Source organism: Triplophysa dalaica, chromosome 15 (assembly GCF_015846415.1).
Source record: "Triplophysa dalaica isolate WHDGS20190420 chromosome 15, ASM1584641v1, whole genome shotgun sequence".
In the NCBI taxonomy this organism is placed as follows: Eukaryota; Metazoa; Chordata; class Actinopteri; order Cypriniformes; family Nemacheilidae; genus Triplophysa; species Triplophysa dalaica.
The window spans coordinates 13,266,088-13,283,073 of NC_079556.1; the positions used below are offsets into that span (position 1 = coordinate 13,266,088).

The window sequence follows — 16,986 nt, forward strand, 5'->3', positions numbered from 1 at the left end:
ATTTTCTTTTTACAAATCATGAACCCTCATAATCTTCAGTTACAATCTGAAAATGCACTTTCGAGCCCTGAAATAAACTAGACGGTTTAGCCGGAGCATCCGTTAACTCCTCCCCTTCAACTGTCAGTCTGCTGCCAGATTAATTTCAAAATGCAACGGCTGTTTTAACACATCCAATCAATTTGCAGGGAAAACACAAGCCACACCCAATAATTTTCTCCTTTGAAATTCCTTTTCCATCCATCCATTTTCTTCCGCTTCATCCGGGGCCGGGTCGCGGGGGCAGCAGTCTAAGCAGGGATGCCCAGACTTCGCTCTCCCTAGACACTTACTCCAGCCCTCCCGGGAGGACACCGATGCGTTCCAAGGCCAGCCGGGAGACATAGTCCCTCCAGGTGGGACATGCCCGGAACACCTTCCCAGGAAGGCGTCCAGGAGGCATTCGGAAAAGATGCCCGAGCCACCTCAGCTGGCCCCACCTCGATGTGGAGGAGCAGCGGCTCTACTCTGAACTCCTCCCGAGTGACCGAGCTTCTCACCCTATCTCTAAGGGATCGCCCAGCCACCCTTTGGAGAAAGCTCATTTCGGCCACCTGTATCCGGGATCTTGTCCTTTCGGTCATAACCCACAGCTCATGACCATAGGTGAGAGTAGGAACGTAGATTGACCGGTAAATCGAGAGCTTCGCCTTGCAGCTCAGCTCCTTCTTCACCACGACCGACCGGTACAGTGACCGCATTACTGCAGACGCTGCACCGATCCATCTGTCAATCTCCCGTTCCATCCTTCCCTCACTCGTGAACACGACCCCAAGATACTTGAACTCCTCCACTTGAGGCAGGAACCACCAACCTGAAGTGAGAAAGCCACCCTTTTCCGACTGAGAAACATGGCCTCGGATTTGGAGGTGCTGATTCTCATCCCAGCCACTTCACACTCGGCTGCAAACGATCCCAGTGCATGCTGAACGTCATGGTCTGATGGGGCCAGCATGACAACATCATCCGAAAAGAGCAGAGATGAAATCGTGTGGTCCCCAAACCCGACACCCTCCGGCCCCTGGCTGCGCCTAGAAATTCTGTCCATAAAAATTATGAACAGAACCGGCGACAAAGGGCAGCCCTGCCGGAGTCCAACCCGCACCGGGAACAAGTCTGACTTACTGCCGGCAATGCAAACCAAGCTCCTGCTCCGGTCGTACAGTGCCTTCGATACATCACGGTCGTTGAATTTGTGGTCATCATAAGGGTTTTTTGACTGACCCGTCACCTAGGACCTGTTTGCCTTGGGAGACCCTAACAGGGGCATATAGCCCCAGACAACATAGCAACATAGTGAAATTCCTTTTCACTCGGAAATGTGCCAGAATACGTAAGTAAAAACTATCGCAACTTTCTGTTCACAGGGAATTTAAACTAGCAAAAGTGGATTTGGAAACTCACACTTGCGCCATGCGCTTTAGACCATGTGCTTAGATCGTTAAAATAGGGCTCATTGAGTAATTTTGTGTTGGTGTTGTGTTAAATGCATAAAAGAAACAGGACAACATTAAGTAAGGTAAGGTCAGATCGTTGTCTTAACACAACAGTTTTGAAATATGCCCTATTCACATGACGCCACGCATCTTTCGTTCGGCCACGAAGCAGTGTATTGTTACTTCTGCTAGCGCTTCGCAATGTACAACGTCTTGCAGACAAATTTTCGCTAAAGAAAAGATCAAAGCCAGATAAAGGATGAGAATTCTTTATTGAACAGTACCTGTTTGATTATGGAGGTAAGTGTTTTGTTTTCTTTTTGCGATAGCGAAGGTGTTCAGATAAGTACTTGAATAAGTGTTCTGTCATTCAATAACGTCACAAAATATTAACATGCCTGATACTAAACACAATAATAATCTTACCGATGTCTTGACCACTTGTATTTTCAGTCACTGTTGTTAAATTCTAGTGGGACGGCAAAACGGAAGTTCTTCTTCTTCTTGTTTGTTGCAAAACTTAAGTTATGATACACTGCTTTGCGAAAAGGCGGAAGTTGAATGATGTCATTGTGAAAAGGACCTATTGTCACAAGTAGTAGACGTAATTGATAGCGACCATTCGTACCGAACATAATTACAAAAGAGTGCTTAAGAGTACTCCTTGTATCCCAGACAACTCCATCCTTGCCAAAACAAATATATATTTTCGGCAGTTTCCAGTAAACAACGGTGGAGATGAGAACAAAGTGTTTTATAATAGTGCATACATTTTTGGCTCCCCCAGCAAATTCCCATTACCAGCACTTAACATCATTCTTTCAAAAACAGTGCACGATTCTAAGACCTTGATGTTGCGTCAAAGGTTCAAGCAGAGAGACAGAAAGAGTCTGTGTCTTCGATTTCATAACCAGTTGAACGTCATTGACGAAAACAGAAATAAAACATGTGGCGCAGACATTTTCCCCCGACCACTGGCCTGATTTAAATGCGTGGCATCTCGATCGCCCAAGGTCTAGTAGGGTTTCTTTAGCTGACTCTGATCATTAGTCAGGAAGTCAGGAGCTTCGTGCAGGATGAGGTGTTTACCCGTCCACTGTTCCCCTCTCGTCACTGGGCTAAATTGAGAGCATATTTACATAAGCAAACTCTTCCCCTGCAAAACGTGTCACATCCGGTCTATTACAGCGGTTAGCTGTCACGACTTGCGACGCTATGAGGAACAGTAAGTATTTTTTGCATTTACTCTATAATACGAGCTGTCGGAGGCATGACACAATGACAACAAATGTAACAGCTTTATTTCCAATATGTGATGGAATGAAGGCGGACAGCATCACAGGCGGACAGGGCTGCTTTGGCAGCTACTGTAAATAAAGGAGGAATGATGGATCTAATGAAGAACGTGATGAAATGTTTGTGCCAGAGCTCATCTTGAAATACTGAAATTGATGTGAAAGGGATAGTTCACCCCAAAATGAAAATTCTGTCATCATTTACTCGCCCTCTTGTCATTTCAAACCTAGCTGAATGAATTACTTTCTTCCAGAAAAGACAAAACAATATAATGTATGTACCGCCGTTATACGGTTACCAACATTTTTCAAAATATCTTCTTTTGTGTTCTGCAGAAGAAATAAAGTTATATAGGTTTGAAATGATAAAAAGGTGAGTAAATAATGACATAATTTTCATTCTGGGATGAACCTTCTCTTTAGAGACAACACAAATTTGACCCAACATGCAAGTCACTAAAAAAGCCCTCACATACATTTAGAAGACATTAATTGACCCACTGAAGTCACTTGGATTACTTAAAAATGTGCTTTTTAGAGCTTCGCCCTGAACAAGAAGATAACATGACTGCTGACGATTGAAAATGAAGGGAGTCACATGTAGGCCGGCACGGGAGTGATTCAATTTTGAGAGATTTTCATATTTCAGTGAGCTACTCCTACGGTTTTTCACCAGAGATGAGGAAGCTAAATGTTCAAAAGCATCTTGACATATCCCAATGGCAATTCTAAATATATTTTCTAATGTTCTGCTAACCGTTAAAAACAACAGTATGACATATTTTATTTTAGAAAAGCTGCATTAACGGTTTTAAATAGCGGCCTAGGGCAACAGATCCATAACTTATATCCATTGGATGATGATTATTTCTGGCCTGAGTCACAACAGTCAAGAAAGCAATTTCAGAGGTGGAGCAATTTCAGAAATTTTGATTACAAAGACAAATGTTTATTTGGATTATGATGAATCATGCACAACAGAATCAGGATGGTCTATTAGGAAACAAATCAATTTAAAGTTCATGTTGACTTTAAAATTGCACTTGAAAGGTCAGATGCCGTCTACAAACAAAGCTATTTGTTTTAGAACCACAGCAAAAAAATAACGCCCTACCACCTTCATTTAGATAAGGCTTCCATTCCCTATGAGTTTATCTTCAGGATCACCTTGGGCTGCAGCCCAGCCTGAGACACACAGAGGGTTCGAAGACAGAAGGGTAATTTCTCGATTCAATGCCTTTAGTCTTCTGCCTTTGAAAGGCAAATATTCCGCTTAATTCTGAAGTGATGCCATAAACATGACACCTATTTTTTCAGCCTCCAGAAAGATGCCCCGACGTTCCTCTCGTCTGAATGAATTACGCGAAATAATTTCAAAACAAACCATTTTAGATAACCGGCTTAAGTGGAGGGGCTTAAAAACACACACACGTAGCATGCAGACAGAGCCTGTGTGAAGCTCTTACCTTGTGGAAGGCGCGGGCGCCCCAGAGGAAATGAGAATGGTATCATTCATGTTGTTGGGCACTGGCCTCAGCCAACTGCAAAATTACAGAGTTTGAGTCAAGCACATCTATAAAGCTACAAATGCCACTCAGGGATGTTCACACAGGAGGTGTCAAACCGACAAAATTTTGCTATTTTTGCCTACATTAAACCCCACCAAAATCCCATCATAATCGCTTTTTAGAGGCAGACGTTTTAATTTAATGCTATTTGCCCAAATTTAATTAGATTATCAGGAAGAAAAAGAGTTTAGAAGAATTCTAATTAAAGCTGGAGAAATGGGAAAAGGTTGAGTGGAACGGGAGCGAGTGACATTGCAGAAAGTAAATTGTGTGAGTAAACAAAGCCACAGGAATTATCTGGACCTGATGCCAAACAGTTATGATGTACATACACCGCCAACTAACAATACATCTCTGAACATGAGCACTGAACACTGTCTCCTGGAATTTCTTAAATTCATAAGACAATTCGAAATTTCAATTTCTTTTACAGCGTGTGCTCTTACGATGCAATACATGTCGATTATTTTGTCCATTTTGATCAATAACAAGATGTATTATGATATATAGATGATAATGCTTTAAGACTTTGTAGACAATTACCGAAGACAATGCTTTATCTGCCTTAACAAAATTACACAAAATAAGTATAGCTTTTTAAAAATGTGTAAATGGCCGATTCCATGCAAATGTCAACCTTAAGATAAAAAATCTAGTTTCTACCAAAGGTTTTTTATCATACTGATTGGTCAGATGTTAATATTAGCTGGTTTAGATTCCCATCTGAATTTTAAAGATTGTTTTTAAATTTTAATGCATTATTGTCAAGTAAATGAATTGTCACATCCATAACAGGCCATTTTCCACATAAATGGGCACATGAAAATTAAAATAAACATACATTTTTTTTCACAGACATCCTACGAAGTATGCTGTCTCTCAAAAATGTGCATACTTTTTATCACATCCATATCACAAAAATTCCACGCTCTTTTGAAATAAAAAAAATTGTGCATTTTCTCATGTCTGGACTCTATCCTCAGGGGTTATGTAAAATATAAACAGATGATTCAATATATTGGTGTTAATTACATTCTCTAAGAACTAAAATTTTGACTCAAAATGTTACATCCGTAACGCTGGAATTGCCCAAATACTAAAAGCTACTTCTGTCACATCACTTTGCAATACTTAAGAGTACTAAAACAACAAAATGCTGTTAACTACATGTACATAGTTTAAGTTTATGGGTTAATATCTAAATATACAGCAACAACGTAGTATGTACATGTAGAGCAGGATGATAAACAAAGTGTAAACAACATTTGACGACTCCAAAACATTTAAAAATAACGCATTATTACCACTTCTTGCTTACAGTGAAAACAGCAAAATAACACAAATTTCAAAAATTTTTACAAACTGGACTCGCAAAAAAAACTGACAGCTAAAACTCTACATCCACGACAAAAAATTCTAGGACTAGTCTGGATTGTTTTCATTTTCATGCACACCAACACTGCAAATTCTATAATATAATTTATGCTTTGCTGGTAACCCTGTTATCAGAGATTCTGCTTACTGCAATCCAAAATTCTCAAATATAATTTCTCAAAAGAAACATCCAAAAGCATACTGGTTTATAGTTCAGAAGTCTGACAAAAGCAGCGAGCGGTCGCACGCGAGGGTCGAAACATTTGCATTAGAGATGTCCACGTGTAATTTTCCCCGTGGCTGTTAGCGTCTTGTCACACGGCTTTGAGAAATGCTGTCTTATCGCAATCCAGACAGGCGAGCAGTGGCGTCTCTCGTAAACCTTTAATGAAATGGCTGACAGCGTGCACCGATCTAAACACATGGCTTTCTAAAAGCACACTTACACCTCAATACATTTACTATAATCACACATTAAATACAATGTGTATCCATTGGTTGTTTAAGGAAAGACTAAGAACATTCTATTCAAAGCAATAACTCGCTCACCTCCCGCAGGATAAAGTGCACCCGTCTGTCAAAGCACGAGATGCAAAAAGTGACCGCTCCGTCCAGCTGCCAGTTCTGTTCTCAGCTCAGCTGAAGGAGCATCTCAATGCACAACACTGCTATTGTCTCCAAGGAAACCTGACAGTCATGTGACACTGTGACGATCCAGACACACTCTCTCTCACTCTCTCTCTTTCTCTCTCTTGGTTAACCTAATCTCTGCCTGCACTTCTACTCTGTAGTCGCACACAATTTCATATCCACAGAAAAAGGTACAGTATTCTTTGCTAAAAATACCCCGATTCCTCAAAGCTTTGTTTCCGAGCACCCCACATAATTCATCCATAGCAAATATTCAAGCAGAGGGTTTGATTAACAGCACAATATCCTTACAGAATGTAGCCCACACAGAAACATAACTCTCATATTTTACACTGTAGAACCTGGGTATGTGTGAAACTAAAGCCTTTTAAAGGGCTCATCGGATGAAAATCTGACTTTTTCCCTGTTTAAGTGCTATAATTGGGTCCCCGATGCATCTACCAACTCAAAAAACGTGAAAAACAAGAACTCAGTAAGTTTGTCTTGGTGTACCTTTCCCTGCAAGCATGTGAGAAATCGAGCCGTTCAGATTCGGTGCCTGTTGTGAGGTAGAGGGAGGCTCTTATTATAATGTTACCGCCCCTAATCTACACCATTCCACCCATGGCTGTGCTGCCATTGTTGTTTTCACAAGCGACAGCGGTGTACCTGACACCATGGCTAAAGTTTGTGGACAACATACAAAATGTAATGTAGTTGCTGCAAAGAGTCCCAACCTCGGAAGAGACAGGAGTGCATTTATTTAATGTTTAGTGAAATCCATCAGAGTAAGTAAAAACCTGCTTGTTTGCGCGAATCACTTCAAGCCGGAGTGCTTTATCAACCTGGGACAGTGCAAACAGGATTAACTTCAAAGTTGTTCCTCAAGAGGGATCGAGACCAACTAAACGAGACAAAACTGCCGATGTAAGTAATATTTATCAACAGTCTGATGACGTAAATGTACACAGGCTAAAAAGAATATTCAAAGCCAGTGTTAAACTTACTCTATATTTATATGTTATTTGCCAAATGAGCACTTGGAGTTTAGCTGTATGTATGTAAATACATTATGTGTTTTAATATCTTTGTTTTGCTAATGAACAGAGTCGAACACTGCGGTTAGTTTTGTTTTAAACGTCTAAAATCATTTTGTCATTATAGGCGGAAAAATCTGTCACTAGCTATCCTCTCACGTTGTTTGTGTATAATTTGACAGTGACAAGGGCTAAAATCCACTCAATTCCGCTGAGATCTGCAGGTGCACATTCCGTGGATTTTAGGCAAGCATACAAGCACAACGTGAGCACATTAGGATGCGCTGTTTGCTGTGACAGATTTTTTAGTCTAAGGACAAATGATTGTGACGTTTAAAACGAAACTAACCGCAGGATGGGGGGCCTAAATTAAGCACATGGGCACCCATTGCCAACAAAACACAGACCTATGTCTCAGTTGTACTTATTGCGTGCAGTTCATGTCCGGCATCTTTTAGCACTGGGAACCTATACGAACGCCGGGGGAGTGTATTTACGCACAGAAATACTACATCCAACTAGTTTTTTAACAAGTTGACCATCTCAAACATGAGAAAAACGCACATTTAACATTGTAAATAAGTAAAAATGCATAAAACACCATTGCATACCCCATTTAAAACTTTAGACACCACAAACATTAGATTATAAACTGGTGGGGTCACCTGAGATTGCAACAGTTTGCTGCACCATCAGTGTGTTGTATCAGCATTGGATGAGTAAAGACAAAACAGAAACACTATCATAATTAACCACTATATTACAGATTTACATTTCACAGAAATATTATTCTGGTGGTCACTGAATAATTCTCACTTGGGTGGAATTGTAGTACAACCCTCTATGCCAGACTTATAAAGGTATTTTGGGTAAAATTAAGTGGTTCTCTCCAGTCAATGTTCATATGGAGTAACACTTTTTACAACCATAGCATTGGTCGGATCGCTTAAGTATAAAACGGTAACCTCACTGCTTACTGGTATCATCCCGTCACTTTCAGCCACTACATTTGGATTTATCAGCCCCATGTGGCCCTCAATTCATCTCAAACCACACAATTGGACCAAGACGAAACTCTCTTAAGACTTTGAAGAGCAAACCAAGCCCAGACATGAATATGAATGTGGATTTATTCATGTTCATTTTTTTGCCCTCGGAGGGAAAGTAAAAATTGCGTTAGCCTCTTTTTTCAAGGTAGAATCAATTACATCAATGGTCATTCACAGCCACCCCACTTATTAGCTTAAAATCAAAAAATGAAGTACTTTTATGAAGCACAACATATGGAGAAAGATGAAGCATCTAATATGCTGTATCAGTTTAATGTTATCAATGCATAAGATCTGACATCCAGACCTGAGCACACACAGCGAATTTGCAGTGAAACATCCGTGTTGTGTGCCCTGCCTTGCTTTTTATTTTTTCGGACATGAGTCACATTCCTGTTGTTTCATATTGTTGTTACAGTAAAAATCTACAGCCTTATCGGACTCCATAGCACAAAAGCTGTATTTACCAGCACACATCCCACAAACATTCTGTCGATGATTTAAAAAACGATATGTTCTGCGCCGCTTGGCTTCATTTATATCCACTGAAAATGACTCCAAGACATCCTTGCCTGCCTATGCTTCAGACCGCCCTGCAGAACTCCATCTGTCAGATCTGAGAACATCAGAAAAGCAGGTTTTTGTAGCCCTCATATGCAGCTGTCAGCAGAACATCATCCCAGCAGTTCATCAGAGAAATTCGTCCCATTTTAAAACGCTCTCGGTGTCTGTTTGATTCATGGGGTTGAGCGACGTGTTTTTCCTTAGCTCTGATTCTGCAGCGTGTGACAGTGGAATGTGCTGGATCGTGTTTATGGATGTCAGGTCAGAGACAACACTATGTCTGTGCTGACCGAATGTGAGGTGTAGTAAAAGCAGTCGAAAATATTTGCACCGATCCATTGGCTACCCGAAATGCTTGAGGTGCTTGATATGTAAAGTTCCGGGACAAAGATTTATAATCTGAATTATGAAATACTCAGATCATTAAAGATAAATCAATGACAAATATAAGTGCATGACAAAGGTAAAATATGCTAAAAATGTGTAAAAATTATTTTTTAGTCAAGATAAATAAAAAACGTAATTTTACTGAATTTTACCATCATTTTTTGCCTTTTGCCTTTATTAATGCAATAGGAAGCAGTGTGGGACTCAAACTCGGTTCGCACCGAGCGTACTAGCACCATTTGTCGTAGCGCTAACCACAAGGCTATCGGCTCCCACTTGTGATTCTTAACAGATCTTCACATATACATTTTTTTAACAAATTTTACAATAAAATATATATAAATTAATATCAGCTTAAAATTAAATAATTAAATAATTAGTTATATTATTAAACACTAGCCAAACACAGACCGGAAGTTAACTGCAGTCCCAGCACGGATGTCCAATAGAGTCAGCCAGGGGCAAGTTGTCACATTTTTAGATTACTCTTTGATTTAATTTAACATTTTATTTGCTTATTATCAGAAATAACAGACAGGCACTTTATTATTAGCGAATGTGTACCTGAAGTTAAGAGCAGTCCATGAACGCACGCATATGCAGTGAAGTTTGTCTATGTCGTTGCTTTGAAACCGTCTATATTCTATGTAATAGTAAATTAATTTCTTGCTGCAGGCAACTTTGACAGATTATATGATGTGTTCTATTAAGCATCTCTCAAAGTCCATAAAAGTGTCATTGTGACATTCCAGAAGTATCTTAAACAGCAAACTTGAAAAGTTAAAAAGACAACATGAGGTTTTGGCACAAGAGGAGACGCCAAATTGCAGATTCTCAGTCTGTGAAAATGTTTCACATTCTAATCAAGCTCGGAAATTTTGAAAGACTTCCCAACACTGACTATATAAAAGGCATTTGCAGCTCTTTTCTAGATGTTGAGGACTGTGTAATAAGACTTCTTCGATTATTATTTATCTACATAGGAAACTGTCTTTTTAACTGATTTGGTGCAAATAAACTTTTGTTGACTTTAAAATGCATTATTACTATTGAGAACTATATTTACAATGGCCTAGACTGAAAGGAGAAAAGATTCAATGGCTAATATTCCATTTTGGTAATATAACAAAAAAAGGAAAGCATGTTTTTCTCTTACATGGGCATGTGAAAATTGTCTACAATATAAACAGGAATGTAAATATAAAATACATTTTAATTGAATGATGCTCTGTGCGTATCTCTTTCAGAGGATTGATTCACTCCAGATGACTCCTAAAAGGATTCCAAAAAAGTCTGTGGGCTAAAAATATTTTCACTTGTCTTGTTGGCAGACATCCACCATCTCTTGCTACAGACATTAAGGGTCAAAGAGATTGTCTGCGAGGGAAACATTTGATTTAAAGAGCTTGTACGTCTCTATAGAGATCAGCAGAGCAGCAGTCCCAAGGGGATGTGCCTCAGGTTCTATCAGCTGCTTCCATTAAATTTAAAAATCCATCAGTTTTAGTGCAGCTATTCTCTGCCAAGTCTGAAACGCCACTGGAGCATGACAGTGCACTTTGGCTATTATTTTAGTCCCTATAGGAGGCTGTCTGTCTGGGAGAGTTCTCAACACTGGAGGGTCTTGTTTTTTATAGCATACTTTCATGTGGCATAAACAAAATGGGTTCACTATGACAGGACAGGTGTGATGTTAGTGACATGTTTTTCAACGGTGTTAATCCAGACTGCCACCTCAATATTTGGAGAAATAGAGTGCTGCAGGGATGACTTATTTTTCTAGGCGATAGTTAGCGTCAATAGTTAGTGTCAAGGGGGTCACACACCGAACACAGTGTACACTGCACCAAGCCGTGCTGCATATCACCATTGTTTGTAAAAATTAACATTTGATTTCCATGAGTGTACACACACCAGCGCCACCATTCAGCACCTGGCAGCAGTGCTCCGCTACAACTCAAAATGCTATTCTACAGCGAGTCCTACAGCGAAACAACGCACCACTTGCATTATTTAACATTTAAATGTTTAAATGTGAACATTTAAATGTTTCCTGTAGCTCAGTGGTAAGAGCATTGCGTTAACTACACAAGGTTGTGGGTTCGATCCCAGGGGATTGCACATACATATGTATAATGTATAGGATATTGCAATGTAAGTCGCTTTGGATAAAAGCGTCTGCCAAATCCGTAAATGTAAATTAGATGTTATTTGACTGAAATCATCTTTATTGTACACACAGACCATTTACCATTAGCTGCAAGAGGCACGTATCTGTTTGGGAATGACGGAAAAACAGCGCAAAACCCACTTTCATATTCAATAAATTCATTGAGCCATAGGTTTCTATTGTAAGTAAAAAGATTCAGTGTTCCAAATCACCATGTTAACTAAAGAGATAAGATAGAATTATGAGTTTTTGTAGTGCTGATGATTTTGTAATAGCAGTAGTAACAAATAAATACATTTTTTACAATGACTTTAAAGCAGCCATTCCCCACGATCACATTTTTCAAACTTTAGTTAGTGTTTAAAATTGCTATTATAGCATAAATAATACCTGCAAAAGAATAAAGCTCAAAGTTAAATGCCAAGCGAGATATTGTCTTTAAAAGAAATCGCTTTTCAAGGACTACAGAAAACGGCTGGAACTGGACTACAGCCCTCTACTTCCTGGGTACATGATGTCAGCATTACTCAGAAAAGAGAAAGAGCCGCTAGTGTTCGGTTATCAGAGATTGTAAACATTTGACTGAGCTACACGCTAAATTTCTTTCACTTTCATCACAGTCCTACAGCGGGTAATAAGAACTCATCTTCACACATTCTAAGATAACTCTAATAACAGCTTTCACAACTTTAACATCAGCTGTGAAAGCTGTTCTGTGTAATAGACTGATATTGTATGTGTGTGTGTGTGCATATCTCTGTCTAAATCACTTCTATGAAACGTCCTCTGAAGTCTTGCTTGCAGTCTCCTTGTCAATCTGCTTGTTTTATTATCCAACTCAGGTCCAATATAAAAAGGCAAAACTAACGCTTCCGTTATTAGTGATAACCGTTCTGAAGCCATTCGGTCCAGTGTCTTTTCCCCAGCCATAGTATTAAAAAACACGATCTCTAACAAAGATTGACCTTTGTGTATGCACTAGCAGTCCTCTGTTACACTTCGATCGATCCACAAGTTTTTAACTCTTTCACCGCCATTGACGAGTTACCTTCTTTTAAAAAAAAACGTTTCCCTGCCAAAGACGAGTTGTTACGGCATTCAGTGTTTGTACTGTTGTACAGCAAGTGGCGCTATTACACACCTTTGGGTAAAATTACAGAATCCCAGAACCTAGAACGTATATGTTTTAGCGGTTTTTAATGATTGTTCTGAGTGGAATCTGGGGGGAATCTTTGACAAAAAACTTTAATATTCTCAGCTGTTTAATCAAAATGATGCATTTTTGAAGAAACCTACCCACATCTATGGAGTGATAAAAAAACGAACAAATGAAGATAGTAGAATACAGTTTCTCTTGTTTAAAAGCTGAGACTCTGTTCTTTCATTTGACATTTTGTTTGTCCATATATTCTTTACTGATAATTTATTGTGAGACATTAAAGTTGGGTGAAAATGTTAAAAAACCCTGGCGTAGGCTGGCGACTTTTTTTTTAAAAGGCTGGTGGCGAATGAGTTAACTGATGAGGTGAAGTTGACGCCATTGTTACTGTTTATTGCTAAAAGCCAAAGCTTATGAATTCACCTGCACTGGTCAACTTAACCAATCAGAGCGTTTCGGAAGGCAGGACTTTGAAGAAACTGGAAGAAATCCAGACGTTTCATGAGAAGAGAGACAGCGGTGGACCATAGACTTGACATATGTAAAATATGTAGGTTTTGATACAAGAAACATGAACATCCATTGTTTAACACCCAAAAAACCCAATCAAAGCTTTGAAAACAGGGAAAAAATGGGGCCTTTAAACAACAAGACATTAGAGTATGAGTCAAATTTAACTTGCCTGGAATACCTTGGTATTAAGGATCGGCATTCAACAGCAAAATACCTTTCTTTTCTGCAATCTATTTCCCTCATCCGCAGTTCAAACACTAAACGCATAGTAATATAAATGCCTGCAGTCATTATCCGAGCTGATGATACGTCATATTGTTCATAATCAAATAACGCTGGTGGTACTTGATAAAAAAATGAATATTGTAAATCTGCTAAACTTTTCCTCCAGCGGAGGGCACATATGTACTGTGACTTTATGGACTTCATCAATCCTCAAATTCATGTGTGAGTTAATGAAAGTACTTAAAGATCAGGGTTTCTGTGAAGGTCTGAGATTGATTCAAGTCCCTGATATTTATAATGCACCAAACGAGAAAACTGCACCCATATATTTTTTTACACACAATATCTTTCTTCTTGGCATTTTCTAATTACATTTCTTTCCCATGACGGACCTTTAGATCAATATGAGCTCTCAATCTTGCTATAGTAATAAGAAACATAATGTGAAATTTTACAGACAAGACGACGTGATTGCAATTATTATGACCTGAAAGCAATTTGAATATGTACAGTAGTGTTTCTCCCTATTCAAAATCTGCTCTTAGATTATTGACCTATTGGGCAAGAAGACTTATAATGTGGTAAAAATAGTGTACTAGAAAGAATATTTTAAATAAACTTTGTGACCACGTATAAACTTAAAACTTTAAGTACTTAAAACTTCTAATTAAACTTTGACATTATTGCATCAGAACCCACAAAGCTCTAAATGAAGTAGTCATAAAAAGTAATATAAATCTTGATCTGCTGTCATGAGAATTTTATTCTCGACAATGATGAGCAGTAATGCTTCCTTAAACTGTGCAGACTAGACATGTCCAAACTTTGTCATTCAACACCAGGTGAAGGAGAGTGTCCAAATACAATTGAATTTGTTACATTTAAAACCTTAATTTATTATTTGTGTAATGTTAATTTCAACATTTTCTAATAGATAGATTTGTTATATCTGTTAGCATTAGAGACCTAACGTGAACAAAGATAAATAACATGGAGGACCGGGAGTGCCGATTAGAAATAAAATGACGAATCAATTGATCAATTTAAAAGCAATTAATTAAATATACAGTTTTAAATGTATCTATTTATTTATACATTTAAAAAATATATATTTTACATTATATTGTTCAATGAAATTCCATTTTATCATTTTATTTCTAATCGGTAGTCCGTGTCCTCTATAAAATAAATGCTCTAAAAATATACAGTTTATTGTTAGCTCATGTTAGCTGTTTCTTTTTTTGATGTTATACCATAATTTTGATGGGTCAGTCAGAACATGTTTTCCTACATCTGCTACAACTAATAACACATTGCATTTGGTTACTGCGATTCACTTTGACCTAACAAATAACCTTAGTTATAATAAATAAAATATAAATATGCCTTATTAATAACATTTATGAAATTATATTTACAAATGATTAAACCAAATCGCATGTTTGTCATATTTGAATGAATTAGACCTGAGTAATGTAAGGTTTAAAACTAAATTGTTAGTCATAGATGTTACAGTAATTGTCTAATTCCATGGTGTGATAACACTGCGCTTTTTTAAGTGTTCAAATCAATCATAGTAAAAGTTATTTCGAACATACCCACATCATTTGCAATAATGCTAGACGGACCGATGGTACAAACTACTTCCGCATCTGTCTACGACAGTGTCACGCGGTTGCTACGTCAGTAAAGGCGGTAAAAAAAGGTAACACGGATTTGACGCCTGTAGTGAGGAAGGCGGGACGGGAGGCGGGGCCTGTGGCGTGAGTGATAGTTGTGTTATCAGCTGTGCGCACACCAGTCCCGCATATCTCATGGAGGAAATCGGGAGCATAAGAGGACGAGCACAGGACTGCTGACCAAAGAGGACCTGGCCCAGACATATGTGTTTAGTTTATGTTTATGTTCTTGCGGCCGGCACTCGACCGTGAGGTGGCTGCCGGTCTTTTACTTCCGTGTCATTGTTTGTTTATTCTTATCAAAGTAGATTAAATGTTCGCAGGTTCCCGCCTCCCTTCTTCCCTACTTTGAACTTACAACGCCATTGACAGGCGACTAAACGGCCCCGGTCCACTGTTTGGAATGGCGATTTTGATTTGAGATATTGTAAGAACTCAGCTGAAAAAAATATATAACATTGGCCTAGTGGCTTTTGGATATTTTACTGCACAATTCTTACAAACTGTACCTTTAAGTCTGAAAGGAAATGTTATTCCTCTTAAGAAAGTATGTAAAACTGGCAAATAAACTCAACATTTTGTGTAAACAGCAAGTAGCCATGTAAAAAGCATCAAGTCCTATTCACCCTGCCAATGGAGTACAATGAAAACTCTCGACTGTAAGCTAAATGTAATCACATTGAGGAAAAACTGTCCTGTCTACCCATGCATCTGGAAATCTTAAGGACTTGCGACGGCAAGCCACTTATAATATATTTTCCTTGTTTATCTGTTTATCTGTCATCATACAGTCCAGAGCTGGAAGTGCAGAGAGTGTTGTGAAGCACTAGACTGAACTTACGTGGTGTGCACCAGGTCCTGTGGTCTCTCGGCTGCCTCTGGGAAAACCGGGTGAGGGGACTCTCCAATCGGCATACAGCCCAGAGATTTACTGATGGCATGACTGAGCTTCTTTGCTGGAGACTTCTGCAAAATAAGAAGAACGAGACCAAAAAGCTATAATACTCCCAACAACTACTGCATAGCCACATTCTTCACACAAGCATGAACGTACCTTCTTCTTTTGTCCGGCCAGAATATTTTATTATCATTTCATTTAGAGTTAATAAAAATATTTTTGATTCAGCAAAATCCTTGCTCTGAGGTTAAAATAAAACCTTTATGGAGGTAGTAAGATAGGGAAAACTCTATAATTGGATTTGGGAGGCAGAGGGAATCGTTTTCCAAGTTGTAATATCCAGCGATGTGACTGAGCTCTGGGACACTAGTTAAAAGTCAAATCAATGGAGCTGTTAAGAAATGAGCTCTTCAAACACTAAAGAATATTTTTTAGTATCTGTGCTGATGTTTCTGTGTGAAAGGCATTGTTTCAAATGCATTACTAGGGGTGAGCTCATAGAATTGTGGGATACAGTACCCTGTTGTATACTAAACATTTCAGCAAATTTGATTAATTTTTACCATCTGGCTGTGTTTACAGAAAATCAGCATTGTATACATATACTATGCACTGCACACACAGCAGAGAGAGAAAAACAAATGATGCAATAATATATTACTAATATTATATATTATAAGAACTATTCATAATTTTCATGACGCACTCCTCAAAATGAAAGTTTTTTTTCCTTTTATTAAAATTAGTTAGCCTTAAAAGGAACCTTGGGTATAGAGAGATGTATGACTTAAGATATTAACAATGGCCTTGACCTTATAAATGTGAAATAAAAAAACTGTGTACCTGTCACAGTATTCATAAACTTTGAAAAAGTAAAATTTTTGGTCAAAATCTGTGATGTCAAATGGTTGCAACCTAGATCTATTTTCTTTTGCTACAGCAAAGCACATATGTTTTCCATAC

General features: G+C 38.6%; 1 protein-coding gene across 8 annotated transcripts in view; it reads right to left on the bottom strand.

The window, feature by feature from the left end:
* Positions 1–16,986, bottom strand: part of dtnbb (dystrobrevin, beta b) — a 53,259-nt gene that overhangs the window by 14,011 nt on the left and 22,262 nt on the right. For 6 of the 8 annotated variants that reach the window (XM_056767422.1, XM_056767424.1, XM_056767421.1 and 3 more), the window contains exons 10-11: positions 15,967–16,091; positions 4,237–4,311 (exon numbers count right to left, since the gene is read on the bottom strand). In XM_056767422.1, the coding sequence (XP_056623400.1) occupies positions 4,237–4,311; positions 15,967–16,091 (200 nt within the window). The remainder of the gene's footprint in view (positions 1–4,236; positions 4,312–15,966; positions 16,092–16,986) is intronic. The other 2 variants (XM_056767427.1, XM_056767426.1) reach the window with 1 other exon arrangement.